At 39.8% G+C, this 19,113-nt stretch overlaps 1 protein-coding gene across 11 annotated transcripts in view; it reads left to right on the top strand.

Annotated features, from left to right (window-relative positions):
- NBEA (neurobeachin) overlaps positions 1 to 5,584 on the top strand; it is a 514,211-nt gene extending 508,627 nt beyond the window's left edge. For 8 of the 11 annotated variants that reach the window (XM_040543716.1, XM_040543666.1, XM_040543691.1 and 5 more), the window contains 3 exons: positions 744 to 940; positions 1,660 to 1,811; positions 3,644 to 5,584. In XM_040543716.1, the coding sequence (XP_040399650.1) occupies positions 744 to 940; positions 1,660 to 1,811; positions 3,644 to 3,734 (440 nt within the window). In that variant the 3' untranslated portion in view covers positions 3,735 to 5,584. The remainder of the gene's footprint in view (positions 1 to 743; positions 941 to 1,659; positions 1,812 to 3,643) is intronic. The other 3 variants (XM_040543701.1, XM_040543709.1, XM_040543639.1) reach the window with 2 other exon arrangements.
- The last annotated feature ends 13,529 nt before the right edge of the window (positions 5,585 to 19,113 follow it).

The following is a 19,113-nucleotide window of genomic DNA, read 5'->3' as shown; positions in this document are numbered from 1 at the left end:
CATAGATCTTGAAATGGAAATATCATAGTGTTGCATCTTAAAACGTACCTCATAGATTTCATAGCTGTGTTTTTCTTTCATCAGTAATAATAATAATAATAATAATAATAATAATAATAATTGGACATTAAAATCTCATATTAAAGTCTCTCTGGAGTAAATGCAGTTGTAGTGTGGTCTTACAGTCCCAATATCATAGTTACTCTGTTGGCTGTCAGATGACACCCATTGTTAAAGCAATTCAGGTCTGAAATCTATGCATGTAATACATTCACTGGGGGAGAGAACCTATAGGAACTGCCATTGACTATAGGAGAAATATGCAGTGATATGATTACATGCCCTCTGGGAGTTGCTCCTAGTCACTGATAGGACCCCATCTGTTTAATGTGAATGGGCAGGCTAAGGAGAGTTCATGTTCTTGGAGGAAAGCACTAAGACCAAGGCCTCTGAATGCTTGGAAAAAGGAAAATATATTTTAGAGGTAGATCAATGATAACTACTACCAGTTTAAGGAAATAATGAACTACCACTATTAGGCATGTTTTATCTATTTTTTCATCTGCTAGCTCTTGCATTGTCTTTTCTGTTGTCTATTCTAAATTCTTTAGGCTGGAATTGCATCTTCTCATATCTATGCAGGACTAATATGATATAAATGTGTATTATGTGTTGCCTCTGTGCACAGAATATATAGTTTGTATAAACAACAAAAGCATGATATATTATGTTTTCATATGCAGAAGGTCCTTGTCTGGTACACACAATTACCGGAGATTTGCTGAGAGCCCTGGAAGGAACAGAAAACTGCTTGTATCCTCGCTTAATTTCAGTATCCAGTGAAGGTCACTGCATCATCTACTATGAACGAGGACGGTTCAGCAATTTCAGCATTAATGGCAAACTCTTAGCTCAGATGGAGATCAATGATTCAACCAGGGTAAATCTAAATGCAAACAAGTATTTGTTGTGTCTTGCCTTTATTTATTAAAACAAATTGAATTTATCTGCAGTGTATTTTAAAGGAAATCGTACATGTTAACTTGCCACCTCCCAGTTAAGTTATATTCAAACACAAATCCTCTCATCTCCATCTCCAAGTGCAAAAGTGCACTTGAGCTTTTTCAGAGTAAATAAGAACAAATTGTTTATGGTCCCATACAATACATGGAACTTTTGTTTGAAATCAAATATCAGTGGGAAATAGATCTTTAAAACAAAATACTCTGAAATGAGTCCATTCTTCATTTATTAGCCAAGACAGGAATTCATGCCTTCAGGGCTCTGTTCTGTCAAGAGCACTTGAAGCAGCATTAGGAATGCAGATTGCTGCTGTGCTTTAGGTGTTAGTGATGGCACTGAGTATTGTAGGACAAAGAAATGTTATGTCCTCAACTTAAGTCTTGGTGTATACACTGGAAGAGTTTTGTGGTTATATATCATATTAAAAACCACATAGTTTTTTATTTAAAATTTAGAAATCCAAAATTTGTTGGTTTATTGCTTTTATTTGGGAGAAAGAAGAGTGGAAGTCTTTTTCTTCAAATTTAAAGTGAACAGAAGACAAAAAATGCTCGTAAGTTGATTAAATCTTAGTAGCACCGATCATTTTCCATAAAAGCTGACTGCATACATGGGTTTTGTCTTATTCTTCTGAAGGCCATTCTCCTGAGCAGTGATGGGCAGAACCTGGTGACAGGGGGAGACAATGGTGTGGTAGAAGTATGGCAGGCCTGTGACTTCAAGCAGCTCTATATCTACCCTGGCTGTGATGCTGGGATAAGAGCGATGGATCTGTCTCATGATCAGAGGTGAGTTTGTCATTAATATTTGTATGTAAATAGTAAAAAAAGAACCACTACCCAGGTCATTATCTGGTTGATTTGTTTTAATTAGCATGATGTCTGATCCTTGAGTCTCACAATGCACACGCTTAACTTTAAGGTGAGGTCTTATATCACTGAAGTTGGTAAGCCAGAGAATCAGCTAACAAAATACTAGTAAAATTACATTAACCTAAGAGCTGCAAACAGCCAGACTGGATCAGACTGCAGTAGTACCTATTAATAAATGCTTTTTAAAAAAGATCCAAAATTTATGTCTCACTTCTGATTTTCAGCAATGTAGAGCTTGAGAGCTTCTCGGGGTTTGCACCTAAACTATAATGTGCAGTATTATCAGTGGATCTATCCACCAGGAATGGGTACAGTCCTTTCCTTTTGACTTTCTCTGAGCAATGGAGATGCAGGGTACAAACCTAGATATGTACAGTGATTGCTGTGGCACTAGAATGCACAGTGTAAGTGTGCATATGTGAAACCCGTCACTAGTACTACTATTGTAATGTGATTATAATATAAACCTATATGTTGCATTTATGCAGGACTATGAGTGCATTCACTGTTTACATCATGCATGAGTCTTGTATTTCTCATTTAATATACAAAATTCTGCAAAGAACTCACAGGATGTTAGAAAAATCATACAACATTCACTAAAGTTTTTTCTTACACTTTTCAGCATTTCTATGCTATGTATCCATTTTTTAAAGCAATAAAAGCACCTATAAATTAAATACGCACCTAATTTATTCATATATGAGTAAATAATGAGAAAAAATATTTTTGTCTGAAACAGTCTAATCAAAACTAAATTACTGGAAGAGGCCTATTTGCTTCTGGAGCTTTGCCAGTTTATGCAGTTTTCGCCAGTTTTCATACAGCACTGTGCTGTGTTCTAAGATATTTATTTACACTGTGAAAATTTTCTGGTAGCCCATTTTCTCTATCGCTGATTTTAATATTAGGATGGGAAGCCCCAGCTGTGTGAAGTGCTTTAAGTACCTGCTTAGCTTTGGTCACTTAATTAAGCAGAGAATGGATTTTGTATGGTTTGATAGAAGTGGAGATAGATATCTAATCCAATTTTAGAATTCAGCTACCAGAATTGGAGTGTAGATGATAACTGGAAAATCACCTCAACCATTGCCACCAGAACATAAATATAGGGGTAAATTTCCATATGAAGCTTTTTAGGAGTACCAGGGTGTGATCAGCTTACAGAAAGCTATGATAATAAGCTCCCATAATAACCAGAGGAGATTTACTCACTACAGGCTGTGAAGTCAAAAGGACAATTTAGTACACCTTAAAGTACAAGCTCAGTGACCTGTAGAGAGTTGATCTCAGGCTATTTTGAGGGTATTGATTAGGGCCCTAATTTGGTTGCCTCCCCATAGCCACTTAATACTGTTTGAGATACTTCGGAGGTCAGACGTACACACAAGGCGTGGCACATATGACAGAGGACCTAGTGAAGGTCCCACCCACCCACTCCTTTCCAAGAGGGGCAGCTAGAGACAAGGCAAGACAAAGAACATCTCAAATGGTCCTGTGCTTTTATCTCTGCAAAGGTGAATGAACGGAGCTCTGTTCATTATGGTTGACCATAATGAGAATATGGGAATTGGTTTTGTATGTAGATATCTAAATTTACTGTCTCCATGGCAAACTGAGCACACCCATGAGCTTAACTTTCATACAGCGTTGCTAAAGAGACTCATTCTTTTAGCTTTTTTACTGTTTATGCAAGACATAATTAGGTAAAAGAGGATTAACACAAACTTCTTTCCTATCTTTTTCAGAACTCTGATTACTGGCATGGCTTCTGGCAGCATCGTAGCTTTTAATATAGATTTTAACCGGTGGCATTATGAACATCAGAACAGATACTGAAGCAGAATGAAGAACTGAAAGCCCAGGTAAAGCTGAGAGCACAAGTGCTGCAGTGAAAGGTGTAGTCTCTGGTGGAAAACCACGTCTGCATTGACCTCCGTTGTACATTCCATTACACCCAGCAATAGCTGTACATTGTAGTCAGCAACCATTTTACTTTGTGTGTTTTTTCACAACTGAACACCAGCTGCTGAAAAGCAAGCTTGTATCATGTAAATTATATGAATTAGGAGATGTTTTGGTAATTATTTCATATATCTTTGTTTATTGAGAAAAGGTAGTAGGATGCGCCACAAGAGACTTTTGCAAATTCTGAGGAACCTTGTGTCCAGTTGTTTCAATGTTTAGGCTATGAACCTAACATGCATCCCATCTCCAGCCTCTTTTCAAGCTGAGATTAAAAAAAAATACGTTTGATACTTTGTACATCAGATGCACATCTTAACTTTAAAGGGATACTTTTGTAAAAGTAAAACCTTGTATAAAGAACAAAACTGTTTCTTAATTTTATTGTGGAGTTACAACTTGCATGTACTTTAAACCTGATGTCTTGAAGGAACAGGTGCATTCACACAAATCAAACTGGAGATCTGCCTAAGGGTACAGCTTGTGTTAAAGGGTTGAATTTGGGTGCAAACAGTAATTTTGACATTTTCACCAACACGTTTTTCACTTTTTGAATCTAAACTTTACCCCTTTTAAGTGGAGTTCTGCTCATAAAGCGTTTGGATAAAAAGCCATCATTTGCCATATTTATACTTTATACAATAGAAATTAAATTCCTCCCTTTTAAATTCAAAGACTAGATAGAAAGGGAGCAAAGAGGGTAAGTTCAGTTTAATGCTTTGTAATGCTTAATGATTCCCAATACAGACAAAGTGCTATACTTCTGGATTATTAGCATTTGGCATACAAACCACTGGGCCAGAGAGCCTCAAGTAATTTTTTTTCCCTTATTTTTCCTCTGAGCAGCTTGGTTTATTCAACAGCCTTAGCTTCATTGTGGAGGTGACTGAAGTTATTCTTTTGGGTTCTTCTGAAAATCTCACCTGAAGCCACTCAGACTAAGGCACTTCATGTTTTACAATACTGTAATGATAATTATCAGAATAATTTTCTGCACATTGTACTGATCAAATTACACACCCAGGGGTATATACACTTTAATTCATGTTTCTTCTTTGTATATTTGGTGACTGTATTGTCATAGATGTACATATTGTGTCGGTAGGGCTATGAGGCATGTAACAGGAATGTAATTTTCTCAGAATTTACACTCATTTGCAGTCATTTATTTAAAAAGATAATGGATTCTTTGTATTGGCACTTTGCACCAGAAACATATCATTATTTATTGATGTGATTACTTATTTGTTCTCCACCTTGTATTAGTAAGTTTAGCACTGAATTTCCCTCTTCATTGTTGTTTGTATTTATAAGATTCGGAAATCATGGGGATCAGTGTAATGATTAAGTTATTCATCACGAGTCTGTAAGCAATATCTTGAGTTCGTAGCTTAGAATTGGGAGAATATTGAACATCTGGAAGACAAGTTCATTTCATCTTGAGATCATGGTGAAATATTTTGGATATATAAATTCCTTAAGCTATTGTAACCATGTTTTATTGCAAAGATGTAAAATATGCCAGATGTGTGTGAGTTGGAAATCAAAAAGAAAAATAAAATATGCAAAGAATTCAGTGATAGTTTTTCATTTCAATGAACTTTTCATCAAATAGTTCACATTATCATTAGGAGCAAGCAATTATTTTAAGAAATCCTCTCTTACAGACAATGTATATGCCAAAAATTATGTATGCTGGGTGGTTGTATTTCCTGGGGTGTCAAGAAATAAAAGAGAGGTTACAGAGTGTGTTTTGCAACTTGTTTGATTGCCAGTACATGAAGAGAAACTACTGAAGATACTTTGATCAGCAGAAGAATCCTTGTGAACAGGCAATAAACTTGTATAATACACCTCACAGAAAGCAAAGATCTGTTGATAGCCATTTTGGGTATCTCTCAATATCTGATAAGACAGAATTAATTTCTTCTTGTTTTAGGCTTTGAAAGTTAGGTATCTACACTCTCTGCACAGCAGAACAAAACAGGTGGGATAAATCACCTTCTGAAAATGCTGAGGTCCCTACAAAGTTATAGTAAGTAACTGTAGATAGGTAGCTATATAACGTCAGATCATAGAATTGTAGAAGCATTAAGGGTGGAAGAGACCTTTGAGATCATCCAGTCCAACCATAACCCTACTACTAATATCACCCCACTAAACCACATCCCTTAGCACCAGGTCCAACCTTTCCTTGAACACCCCCAGGGACGGTGACTCCACCACCTCCCTGGGCAACCCGTTCCAATGCCTGACTGCTCTTTCTGAGAAGAAATGTCTCCTCATTTCCAACCTGAACCTCCCCTAGAGCAACTTGAGGCCATTCCCTCTAGTCCTATTGATAGTTACCTGTGAGAAGGGGCTGACCCCCAGCTCCCCATAACCTCCTTTCAGGTAGCTGTAGAGAGCAATAAGGTCTACCCTGAGCCTCCTCTTCTCCAGACTAAACAACCTCAGTGCCCTCAGCTGCTCCTCACAGGACTTGTGTCCCAGGCCATTCACCAGCTTCGTAGTCCTTCTCTGGACATGCTCCAGGACCTCGATGTCCTTCCTGTGGTGAGGGGCCCAGAACTGAACACAGTACTCCAGGTGCGGCCTCACCAATGCTGAGTACAGGGGGACGATCACCTCCACGCTCCTGCTGGCTGCACTATTCCTGATACAAGCCAGGATGCCGTTGGCCTTCTTGGCCACCTGGGCACACTGCCGGCTCATGTTCAGGTGAGCATCGACCAACACCCCCAGATCCTTTTGCTCTGCACAGCTTTCGAGCCACTTTCCCCCAAGCCTGTAGCATTTCATGGCGTTGTTGTGGCCAAAGTGCAGGACCCGGCACTTAGCCACGTTGAACCCCATCCCATTGGCCTCTGCCCATCCACCCACCCTGTCCAGGTCCCTCTGCAGGGCAGCGCAAGAAGGAAATCAGTCCTTGACTCTGTGTGAACACTGCTCTGCAATAACTAAAAACATCGGTGTGTTATCAGCATTATTCTCACCCTAAACCCAAACCACGGCACATACCAGCCTCTATGAAGAAAATTAACTCTATCCCAACTAAAACCAGGACTCAAAGCCCCTTAATGTAGGCTCAAAGCCCCTATTATGTGCAGATCTCCAGTTTATGTCACAAGACTTTTCCAAAGTATCAACTGTCCCGTCTCTTTCACACAGTAAAGCTAGACTGACATCTTTTTCCTGTATAGAAATGAGAGTTACTGATTCCAGGGAGTCCTGAGAGCTGTCTGTGGAACATGAAGCAGCTCTGACGAAAATGGCAAAATGGGGCCAATCTCTCAGCTAATGCAGACACATCATTAAACATAAAATTGTGCAACTAAAATATATGTGCACTGTAAATAACATATAATTATTGGCTGTGCTTCTGCCAGTCTGTCCTAGGCTAAGAATGGGACTATAAGCTAATGTTGTACCAGGAGCATGATACAGCAGCTGTAAGGCTTTTTCCTTGTCCAGATTTTACCACTGTTGAGGAGGGTACTGCTTTCTCTACATAAGCAATGATAAAAGAAAGGCTGCTTCATTTTACCCCAAGGAAAGACTAGTTAGGCTCAATTTACTGGAAGAGCTTCAGATAAATAATGATTATGTTGATAGAGAATCTCACAGGCTGTCCTTGTAAAGCTAAAAACCCTGCCTGGGAACAACTGATGTGGTGAATGCTTGTTATAATATAGCGTATCAACCCTGCTGACAAGCAAGCAGGATGTTTGAAGCAAGCCTCGTGCTGCCAGGGATAAAAGCATTTGGAGCAGACACAGGGAGCGAAGGGCTGACTTCTGATAACAGCAAGAGAACCACCTCCTGATACAAGACATCTAGTACCTATAAATATTTTATTTGGAGATGTCTAGCTGGAGTTTATGCTCATATTTTGTGGTGGTTTAATTGTGGACTGGTTTTATTTAGTCTTTTTTTTTTTTTTCTTCTGGTACTTACAAACTCTAAAAATCAACACATTAAAAGAGAATCTTTTACTTAAATAAGGAAAAAAGGATTGGAAATTTATTACATCTATGCAGTACAGTACAGTTTATAGACTTTCTAACTCCCATGATTAGTTTTTCAACAACCACAGTTAAGTTTCAAGATCTGCAACTGACAAGAAAACAAGTCTGGAGATTGCTTTCTTGTAAACTTTATAAGCTGTGGTCATATAATTAGTTTACAGAGGGATTTACTTAGATGAAAATCTGCCAAACAGCTGACTCAGTTTCTGGATCCCTCTGTGGTGACATCAGGCCTAACCAGCACAGCGGCTCTGCATCGTTAGCCAGAAGTATGTCCTCTCTCTGTTCCACCCCACTAGCACAAATAAGGACTTAGATAACTAACATGGGTACCTATGCATAAAATTCAGAGCCTGGAGTATTTTTTTTTTGTTCATTAAAAGCCTGGCATAAAGGCTCTGTGTGTCTTAAAAGTGCCACAGTACCAAGATATCTTCAGCCTATGGTTCCTAACATGGAGCAGAGAATAAGCTCTTACATATAAAACTAGACAGTCAGGAAAGAAAATCTTCTCCGGTGCCAGAAGACTACAAACAGCTAAAAGCTAGCAGCACCAGTGGATTTGACTTTAAAGTTTCATGTCTGTTTATGTTTTGAATAGATTCAGTCTTGGCAGGATGCTGCAATGAACAAGCCCTTTGGCAAACCTAATCCTAGTGTCATATTTGTGCAAATTTAAGCCATTAAGAATCATGCACATAGTCTCCCTCACTGTATGGCAGAACTAGCAATTGCTGGAAAAGGCAGTGGAACAATTGAAAGTGGTCTTTCAATCCAGCTGTACAGCTATGCGTATAAATCCAGTGCCCATGGCTGTTCAGATACATTACTTTGTGCAGAGCTATCAAACAGGAAATAAAATAGTGCCTGGTAGCCAGTCTCCCTGCATGCACATCTTTTCAATTAATAGCACTAATACAAAAAGAAACTGTTTCAGCAAAAAGATACTGTTTCCAGAGGAAGACAGCAGGACTTCGGGCAGGGACCAGGGGTTTGGAGGAAAGTCAGAGAGGGAGGGATAGCTTTCCTCTTCAGTCACAAAATACCAGGGTTGTTTCTCCCAAAGAGGCCTGAACAGATTGTCCCCAGATTCTCTCTTGCAATGCCCATTCCTGCTTCTTTTCCTCCACTAACCCTTCTGTCCCCCTTGATGGAACTTGCCATGAAGATGTCTCGTCTGTAGGTTGGGTTTTCTGCCTCCTGCAACCATGGAAGAACCTCACTGATACCTACCACATTCTCTCACTATCCCTAACTGCCAGGGAGAACTGAAGCAGACTCAGCAAAAAGTGCATGTGTGAGGCTCCAGAAGGCCCATACAAATCTATTTTCCAAGTTCCTTGCTGTCCCATTGTGAGTTGCAGGTAGTAAAACCTGAAATGAAAAGGGATTGACTACAGTTCCTATCTTTCAACTGCCTGTTTGAGCAGAACCATAGGTCACGTGGGAGCATTATTCTCCTAGCAAATAACACAGGTCAGGGCCCTTCTCTGACCCGAAGGCAAGTGGCATGACACAAGCTTTAGCCATGCCACCAGACTCCCTGGGAGCAGCCCTTAACCTATCCTACCCCATGCACACTGCAGGGTGTTGTTTAGAGAGTTATAGGTTAAAAGCATGTCAGTTACACTCTGCAGATGAGTACCATGCAGTGCCCAAACCTACAACTCTCATTGCTCAAGTTGTTAGCGCAGTTGTTGCTAAAATTTGTCCCTCGGGCTCCATGCTCATCAGCCTATCAGCCATACTACACATTGTGACAGGTGGGATTTGGGGATTAGTAACTTCTTAGGATGCAGAACACTGTGTACACCAGGTTGGACTCCTAACAGGTTTGGCACAAACCTTTATCTAGTCATACCTTCTTCATCAATATTTGAATTTCCCTCAACAATATTGTTTGTTCCTACTTACTTCAGACACCACACTTACTTCAGAAGCATCTGCATCTACCTATGGTTGAACTGGCACCTCGTGTTCTAGCATCTAGGCAGAGGTCTTGAAAGTATGGAAGACAGTTTTGCTGCTGCTCTACATTCCATCACCTTTGTGATTCTTTAGAGAATCCTTGTCATAATTCCTACCTGTGTGGCAGTCAGCCCCTCAGACAAGCGAGTTTTTACCAGCACTTGCCATGACCATTGAACCTCTGATACAAACTGATTTCCCTTTTGTATTTCTCTGTAGGAATTCCTGTCAAAACATCTGCTCAGGCAGGAGTTTATCAGACTTGGTAAGCAGATATGATCCCAGCTATACTCAGGAGGAAATGGATCAGAAAGTAAAGCAGATGTATTCAGGATGAAAGCAAACTTGTTTAGATATTGAGGCTTGGTGCTGTGAACACCCATAATCCTTTTGATTAGATACAAAGATTTTTTCATATCTCTTAACTTGAAAGACGTTAACTTCCATGACTTGCTCAGATCTCTACCATGAAAGGACTGACAACACACATCCAACCATGAACACATTAATAAGTGGTGGTTCCTTCATTTTTTGGCAATCTAATAGCTCCAAAGGTTTTTGTTTGTTTGTTTGTTTTGGGGGGTGGGGATGGAGGGTGTTGTTGTTTTTGTTGTTAGTTTGATTTGGCTTGGCTTTGGTGTTTTTTTGGTTTTACTGTTTTTGGGTGGTTTTTTTTTTTTTTTTTTTTTGGTCTTGTTTTGAAAGATTTTTGGCCTATTGCTACCTCTTTTAGGAAAAAAGATTATAAGAATACAAGTTGTTGATTAGGTCATAGGGACGTATCTCTAGGCATACTATCAAGAGTAGTAAACATCAATCCATTATTTATGTCTGGAGTTTTAAATCCCAGCTGAATCCTTCCCACCTGGCATTCATAAGTGCTATAGTAGGTGTCTGACTAGCAAGCTTATCTCACACAAGATAATTTCTTACCATTGAGAGACTTACAAAGTTAGGGCAAAAAAGCCTTTGCGAGGCCCTGCCTAGCAGTGCTAGGTCACACAGAAGGGGTATGCATGTGGTTCTGAGTGCAAGGCTGAACACGCTGAACACGGATCCTATGCAGGAGCTGGCTACAGACAGTGTACTCACATACACGTCATTCCATGCAGGCTGGGATTAGCATCACAAGGGGTGCTGATCTTTCTCCTTTGATGGATGACCTGGCCAATACACTAGTCAGGAATACCTTCTGATTTCCATGTCAGTCCATAATGGATGTGATGAGGCAACACATACACCACTACAGAGACCAAGGGTTATGTTTTTCTGCAAAGTGCAATCCGTTAATTGAAGGAACGGTGAAAGGACAGGTTTCAAATGCACATAAGGACAAAAACTTGAAAGAAAAAAAAAAAGTTTGCTTGCCTTCATTCCTTGAGATGATCTGCCTGCAGAGACTTTTTCAATCTAGTGCTCAATCCCTCTCCCAAATCCCTCCCTGTTTTCAGGATTTCCGTGATCCCCTTTGTCACCATGTGTGTGCCTTATGGAAGGAAGAAGCCTCTGCACCTTCCAGGTGTACTCACAGCACGTGAGTGTCTTCATACATGTGTGCAGGGCAGCTTAATTTTAGATCAGTCTTTTTGCTACTTAGGGAACTTTCCAGAAAACAAACAAACGAACAAAAACAGACAAATAAAAGAAAGAAAACATTACATCATAATGTTAGATGGTACCAAGGAAGAAAAAGGGAACAGTGGATATTTAAGTCTGTGGATATGGCAGGACCTGGTTGTAGGTAGAAACTGGAAATCCAAGCCCAAGTTCATTTTTCATAAAATGAAAACATAGAAAGAATATGGGGTTTCCACTAACCATCCTTGAATAGGCTAGGGATGTGCATAGGAACCTTTCTAGATTAACAGACATAGACATTAACAAATAAGAGTTTGAAGAGTAAAACACTTTTATTTATATTGCTGCTACTTCAGTTACACTCAAACCTAGTTTTAACAGTTTAATATCTCTCTGCATCTGGCCTTTAGAAGCTCATATACTGGACTGCAATTTCTAGAAATGTCCATTTCAAGGCATTTCTTGTGGATCTACATATAAGTGTATATAGCCTCTAGTCCTTCTTGAAGACTATTTTTCATTACAAACATCAAAGTTTGTTGTCATTCTTTTAAGTATTTTTTCAGTAGAATTCTTCCTTCTCCTTAATAATGCTTTTTTTCCACAGCCCTTTGCTAAAAATCTTTCTCTATTTTCCATAAAATTCGCCCTCAAATACAAACTATGCATATTTCAAAGAATAAGAGACTGACAGAACAGGGAAAATATAAGCAAACATTACCATAACTGTAAAGAAGACCTGCTGAAAGGTTTTTTTCAGAAGAACACCTCTGAAATCCCAAATCAATGAGAAAATTATGAAATCAGAAACAAATCCATTTTTGACAGATGTAAATTGGGATTCTGCCTTGAGTGAATGCCAGGTAATCAGAGTGTTCTCCTGCTATATCCTCTATTGCTTTTAGCCTTTGAAAGGTGACTTCTAATGGAAAAAGTTTCATCAAGATTCCAGTAGAAATAGTTACATTTTGGATGCTGGAAACATATCCATTTTTAGATACTATGACATGAATATGATTTTAATTTCTTGATCAAAATATTATGCAGTATTTTTCAGAGGTAGACCTTTCACAAAAAAAAAAAAAAATAGTTGCTATTCCTTTCAGCACATTTGTAATCTCATCAAAAGCATGTCGTCTGCCTATTTTCACAAATTATTGTGAATAGAAAATAAGCTCAGTATTTTAATTCATTTGTAAATTCCTTGTTTATTATGTTCTATTATTTTTGATGGGATTGTTTCAGGATGACAAGCCTATCATAATTCAGTTCATTTTTCCTTTTAAAAAATTTTAAAGCTTTTTGCATTTTCATCAGTTCCCTGTCCCATTTCCCCCTCCTCCCACCCCACCCCCACCCCCCAAAAAACAAACAAACAAACAAACAAAAAACCAATAATACAAAAGACATCTCATCCAGACCTTCTAAAGTCTTGGAGGTAAGTTATAGAAAACGTTGTATTGGGGAATCTTATGTTAGCAGAACTTTTAACCTCAAGCGTATAGAAATTATGACATGGCCTTTGATAGAGTCCCCTGATCTCCAAATTGAAGAAACATGGGATTGAAGGGTGAACCATTCAGTGGATAAGGAATTGGCTCAAAGGCTGTACCCAGAGGGTTGTGGTCGATGGCTCTATGTCCAGGTGGAGGCTGGTGACGAGCAATGTGCCTCAAGGGTCTGTCTTGGAACCAGTACTGTTTATAATATTTTTATTAAAGATGTAAACAATGGGATCGAGTGCACCCTCAGTGAGTTTGCAGATGACACCAAGCTGAGTGGTGCAGTTGACACAACAGAAGGAAGGGATGCCATCCAAAGAGACTGGGACAATCTGGAGAAATGGGCCCACATGAGCCTAATGAAGTTCAACAAGTCCAAGTACAAGGTGCTGCATCTAAGCTGGGGCAATCCAAGACATGAGCACAGATTGAGAGAAGAACTCACTGAGAGCAGCCCCACAGAGAAGGACATGGGGGTTCTGGTGGACAAAAATCTGACATGAGCCAGCAGTGTGCACTTGCAGCCCAGAGGGCTAACCGTATCCTGGGCTGTATCAACAGAGGAGTGGCCAGCAGGTGGAGGGAGGGGATTGTGCCCCTCTGCTCTGCCCTTGTGATGCCCCACCTGGAGTGCTGCGTCCAGGTCTGGGGCCTCCACCACAAGAAGGATGTGGAGCTGTTAGAATGACTCCAGAAAGGTCTACGAAGTTGATCAGAGGGCTGTAGCACCTCTCCTATGAATAAAGGCTGAGAAAGGTGGGTCTGTTCAGAGGTCAGGGTTGGAACTAGATATCTTGAAGGTCCTTTCCAACCCAAGCTGGTCTGTGATTCTGTGATTAAGTAGCCTCTATTATTTAATTTGAGATTTTCACTGAAAGACAGGTGACTATTTGTAGTGTTCATACCAATATGCTTTCTTCATGTTTGTTGGCTTTCCGGGTTTCTAGCTCACAATGCTGGCTCGTGTCCAATTTTTCATCCACCTGTACCCCAAGTCCTTCTCCTCAGGGCTGCTCTCAATCTATTCATCTCCCAGTCTGTAAATCTGAGGAAGGGATTATGTGTAGAGGAAAAAGCTTGTTTGATTAAACTAAAATCAAGAGTATCCAAATATTGGAGGATGGGAGACAGAAGTTTTATATCATACAGTCTGGGAGAGCAGAAAACATTGACAAACATATGAGAAAGACTGATTTCACGTTTGTGTCACAAACATGCTCAGCGTCCGGGCTGACATGAGGATCTCCCTCCCTCCTGACTCACTCTCGGACTCTGCCTCAGACTGAAGCATCTTCCAAGTGGCCAGCAAGGGCAGTGCTGCAGGGCCAAATGCTTTGTGACACCTGCACTGCCCTGGGCCATGGATTAGGCTGGCGGTGATAGGGGCGTAATCCCCATGCAGCGGCAGGGCTGGGCGGGTGGCGCTGCCCAGGCTCATTACGCGATTATGTTGATGAGGCGTGAGAGGCACCAGCTGGTCCCCTCCAAGGTGCAGCACCAGCATGAAGATTTGGAGCCTGAGCACCCGAGCTAAATCAAAGTATTTTATTGACAGCCTCTGTTCCTTCATTTCCATCTGGTTTTTAATCCCATAGCTGTTTCAAGCCAACATCATGAGAGAATAGAAGAAAGGGAGCTTCAAACCCCACCCTGAGGGATCCATGTGCCCTCTCATGGTAGGAAGAGCACAGCAATTTTGAGCATATAACTCAGAAATTTCCTATGAAAAAGCAGGTTCTATGTGCATTGCACACTTCTGGGGCTGCCAGGGCAAGCATGGAACAACACCTAGAGTACACCTACTTCTTCATTTGGAGCTGGCCTGCTTCCTTGTTGGACTATAGCATTATGCACCTCCCAGTGCAGGCCTGGGGAGGTCATCTGGCCTTTCAACCATGCATGACAATAAATAATACAAAGCAGCTTTTATGGGTTTATGGGCTAGCTAGGTCATATAATAAGAAACTCATAGGAACATATTTAGGGGTCGACCAGAAAATAAATGACTGGAGAGAAAACAAGGAAGTCATAAAAAGCACTCTTCTAAATGCTCCCACAAGTAAATATGCAGCAACTTTTTTAAGACTTGTTACTCCAAACTTGAAGGTATCTTCCAGTTTAATGAGTGTCCTCAGTGCAAGCAATACTATGTACTAACTGGAAATCTGTATATGTGCTGGGAGTGTCCAGATTTACACAATATTGTCAACAGTTATTAATAAGCAGCTGCATACAATCCCCGTGCATTCTGAAGAAAAACTGCTCATTTGCAAGACTGGCTCAGGAGGCACTGCGCTGGTCATGTCTAGTACTTTCTTCTCAGTGACCCTGAGAATACTTCACTAGTTCATATCAGACAGGAGAAAAAAAAAAAAAAAAGGAAAAAAAAAAAAAAAGAAAAAAGGTATTGGGACTATCTATCAGTTTTGAACTTTGTAAAATACACCCCATTTTCCCACAGAAGGAACAACTCACACCCTGGCACGGCTTTCCAATGCTTTGCTAAAAGCACTATATCATTCTCTTTTCAAAGAATTGAAACCCAGCTGCCCTGCAGAAATCATAAAAAACACTGTTGTTCAACATGTTGTTCCCTGAAGTAGGGATATCTGGATAAAAGAAATAGGGAGCAACACCATCATCATCTGAGTAACACGAGTGCCCCCAGCTTCTTAACAAGGAAAGCCATGCTGCTGACAAGCACCCTATTAGCTCTGTCTTTCAAAGCCTTATCTAGGGAGACTGCTGTGAAAGCAGGGAAGAAAATAGGAATACAGCTGTCATAACACCCTGAGTGAATCACCTGAGTGAACTCTCTATCTTCAGAAACCAGCCACTGTAACCGTGAAGCGGAGCTGGAGAGCCCACCTTCGCACCAGTTCCAACTGATAAGTAGTGAGTGACACTTGGTAATGTTAGGCTAAATGCTTCTCAGAAAGTCTGTGCCTGAATTAAGGAAAGACTAGATGTGTTACTTGATTTTGCTAACAAGTTCGCTTCTCCTTATCTATCCAGTACACTAAAAATCAATGTGTAATAGAGAATGCAGAGGCTAAAGGAACTCGAGACACTTATTGCACGAGACACTTATGCTTAGTGATAGTTACAATAGAAAACCACATTTTTCCGCAAGTTTATCGAAAAAAAATATTTTTTGAAATTATAGAATTATTTCAAACATATCAAAAACAATAACATAGGTCTTGTCCAAAAATAAATAAGTAAAGACTGACAGGTATTTAGATACAGAAGGAATACATTTTGAATTGACTTTGTCTCTACTAAATCTGGGTTAGAGTGATACACTGGTTTACAGGTCTGGTTACATTCAGAGAAACACGCTTCTTGGCAACATTTATTTGTATATCACACTTGACACTTAATTTATCATAGTTTTCTCTCTTTCTTCCATGGAAGAACAGAGATAGGCTGTAGTCTGAAATTCTTACAAAAGCTTGGTGTGACCGCTGAATTAAAACATTTGATTTATTAGCATTCAAAGGGCAACATTCTGTAAAAACATTTCCTGAAGACTGAGACTCGAAGCTTACCAATTCTAATCTAGCGTGTCCCCAAATAAACTGATTCCCACTGAGGCTAGTCACCATAAGGAGCCTGTACTTTTGTGTCATTTAGGTATTTACCAACATGCAGATGGGTTTCAAGTCCAGTGGGTGGACAGAAATGCCTAGCACAGAAATGTACTCACTAAACCCACGATTTATTTCACCCAGCACTTCAGCTGTCTAAGATCAGATATCCGAATATGTACCAGTCACTCCAGGATACCTGTTTTTTGTCAGTGGAAACATATAAACATACAAACATATATGGCATTTGTGGAGAGCAAGTTATTTGAACTATTTAGATATTTGTCTTAGGTTATCTAAGATACTTAATGAAAGAAAACTTTCTGTGGTAATACCTACTTATTCCTCTCCACTGTTAACTAACAGACCATGGGGTGACTGGCTCAGATTAAAAAACCTCACATCTATACAAAACTGGCTTTAGTTAAGGCATTTCAAACCAGTGCTGGCCATCCAAGCCCTCTTCGCCACTTGGTCTAGTCCCCTCTGCCACACTGCTATGGCTTCTTCTTCCATCTTCCTGGAAAATGGCTTAGAAGGCAGATCAGGATCAGAGAGATACTTTCTCTCCCCTGTATGCTCCCCACTGGCTTCATTTTCAGCTAGATCAGTTTTGAGGATGAATTAAAGTTTAGCTGCACTGTCTGACCACCACCCTACCCCACCTCACTCTCTTTAGACCATGTTATAGGTATTCCTGGAATAAAGTAGGTAATGTGGAGAGAGGTGAGAGATGGAAGAGAGGAGGAATACAAAGGACCCGAGGCAGGTGATGGCTATAAAACCTGGCATGCTGTGCTGAGAACAGGTCACACCTGGCAAAGTGAAATCTGAGGGCAGGCTGTGTACAAAGAAATAGGTCAGAAAAACATCTACTGCAAGTCAGTCAAGTACAAGGAGAGGGTTTTTTCTGGTTGGAACTCGATAGCAGTAGTTTTGGGCATGATTTTCTTTCTCCAGTGTTTCTTTCCAAGCACCTGCAACTGTGATTTCTGTTGGTATGTTGTAAATGAGTAAATGGGATTACATTTTATTGCCTCCTGATTTGAATTAAGTATAAGTTCATGTCACGTATGTGCAACAAGGAATCCTTTACGCAGCATACAGGAAATCTAAACTACAATTTGGTGGCTAGAGGAATAAGTGCCAAAATTCACCAAAACCCTGCTTGAAGTTAATGAAAGAAAAGCTAGGCACACCCCCATAAAAGATGCAAAATCAGGGGATCAGGTGAGGAAATGTCTTCCAGATACTACTAACAGCCACAAAAAATCCCAGGTGTTTAGCAGTATTTGAGGAGCGTGCTTGGACCCAGAGATATGTCCTTAGATTGTGCAGTTGGTGACATTTCCAAACTTTTACTTAATAGTATGTCTTTATTAACAGTCTGGGGCATACTTTTACATCCACAGCAATAGGTCTTTGCTTTGAAGACAGGAAACATATTGACCGATAAAAACAAACTCTACAACATCATGGCATATGCAAGGTTGGAAAGTAAGATTTTTTTTTTCTATATTCTGTATCTGCCTTTTAAAACCAATTGGCTGATGAAACATATACCTCCAACAGCATCCCATTTTCTGTTCCTTAGCTATGTAGCACAGATGCAGCAAGCAGTTAGAGACAAAGCAGAATTAATTTGTTAAATAATTTAACTAAGCAGAGTGAGTTAAGTAGGTTCCCACAAAATGAAATTCATTATAGCGAGAGGGCCTTACAAATAGTACAGACACCTGCCTGAAATACCTGGAGAAACTCCATACAGAAAATTTTAAAATCTCCCATGACACTGTAAAAATTGTCTTGTGTAAACTGTTGTGCATTTTACATTTTATTTGCTATACCGAATTTATTTTATTGTTGGGTAGGGAAACAAAACCTGGTTATTAAAAGCATCTGATTTCAGTCCAACATTTTCTATAATTTTATTTTGTCAACAGATGGGGGGATATCTACTGAGCATATAATAGGTTTATCACTTCTCAAATGCAACTGCTGCCAAATCTCTAAAATCAGATTCTTCTCTCAGCTATTACACTGTAAAATCCACAATAACTGTATTGAAATTCACATTTTTGTGTTGTTTTAAATGAAATTAGATTCTGTAAAATTAGTATATTTGTGTTACTATGTAAGTGTTACCTAGTAATTAGCAAACATTATCAACAAAGCAGTGCTGAATTCCTGAATGCCTGATGACCTTTCTTCTTAGCTAATGCAGACACAGAATACATAAACTGACCAAACGCAATATATCACAATCTCTAAGGTTGGTTTGAATTATACTACTGACATTTTATTACTTATATTGGGCCGGCCAGCTTTTAAAATTTTATGTAGTGTTTGCTTTGGAATGGAGGTCATTTCTGTGGTTATGGATTAGTAGTGCAGCTTGGCTTTTCCCACTCCCTGTTACCTCAGGCTACAGCCAGGGAATATTTTTTGTTTCATATTGCCAACTTAGAATTTATATGTGCACAGCTCACACCACCAGTTGCCAGAGGCACTCATAAACCCTTCTTCCTAGCACGAACTATCAATATATATCCTGATCAGGAGTGCACGCTGAAAGCAATGGGTCTTT

The sequence above is a fragment of the Cygnus olor genome, chromosome 1 (genome assembly GCF_009769625.2).
Source record: "Cygnus olor isolate bCygOlo1 chromosome 1, bCygOlo1.pri.v2, whole genome shotgun sequence".
Classification (NCBI taxonomy): Eukaryota; Metazoa; Chordata; class Aves; order Anseriformes; family Anatidae; genus Cygnus; species Cygnus olor.
Note: the sequence above shows the minus strand (reverse complement) of the source record. Positions and strands in the feature narration are given on the sequence as shown.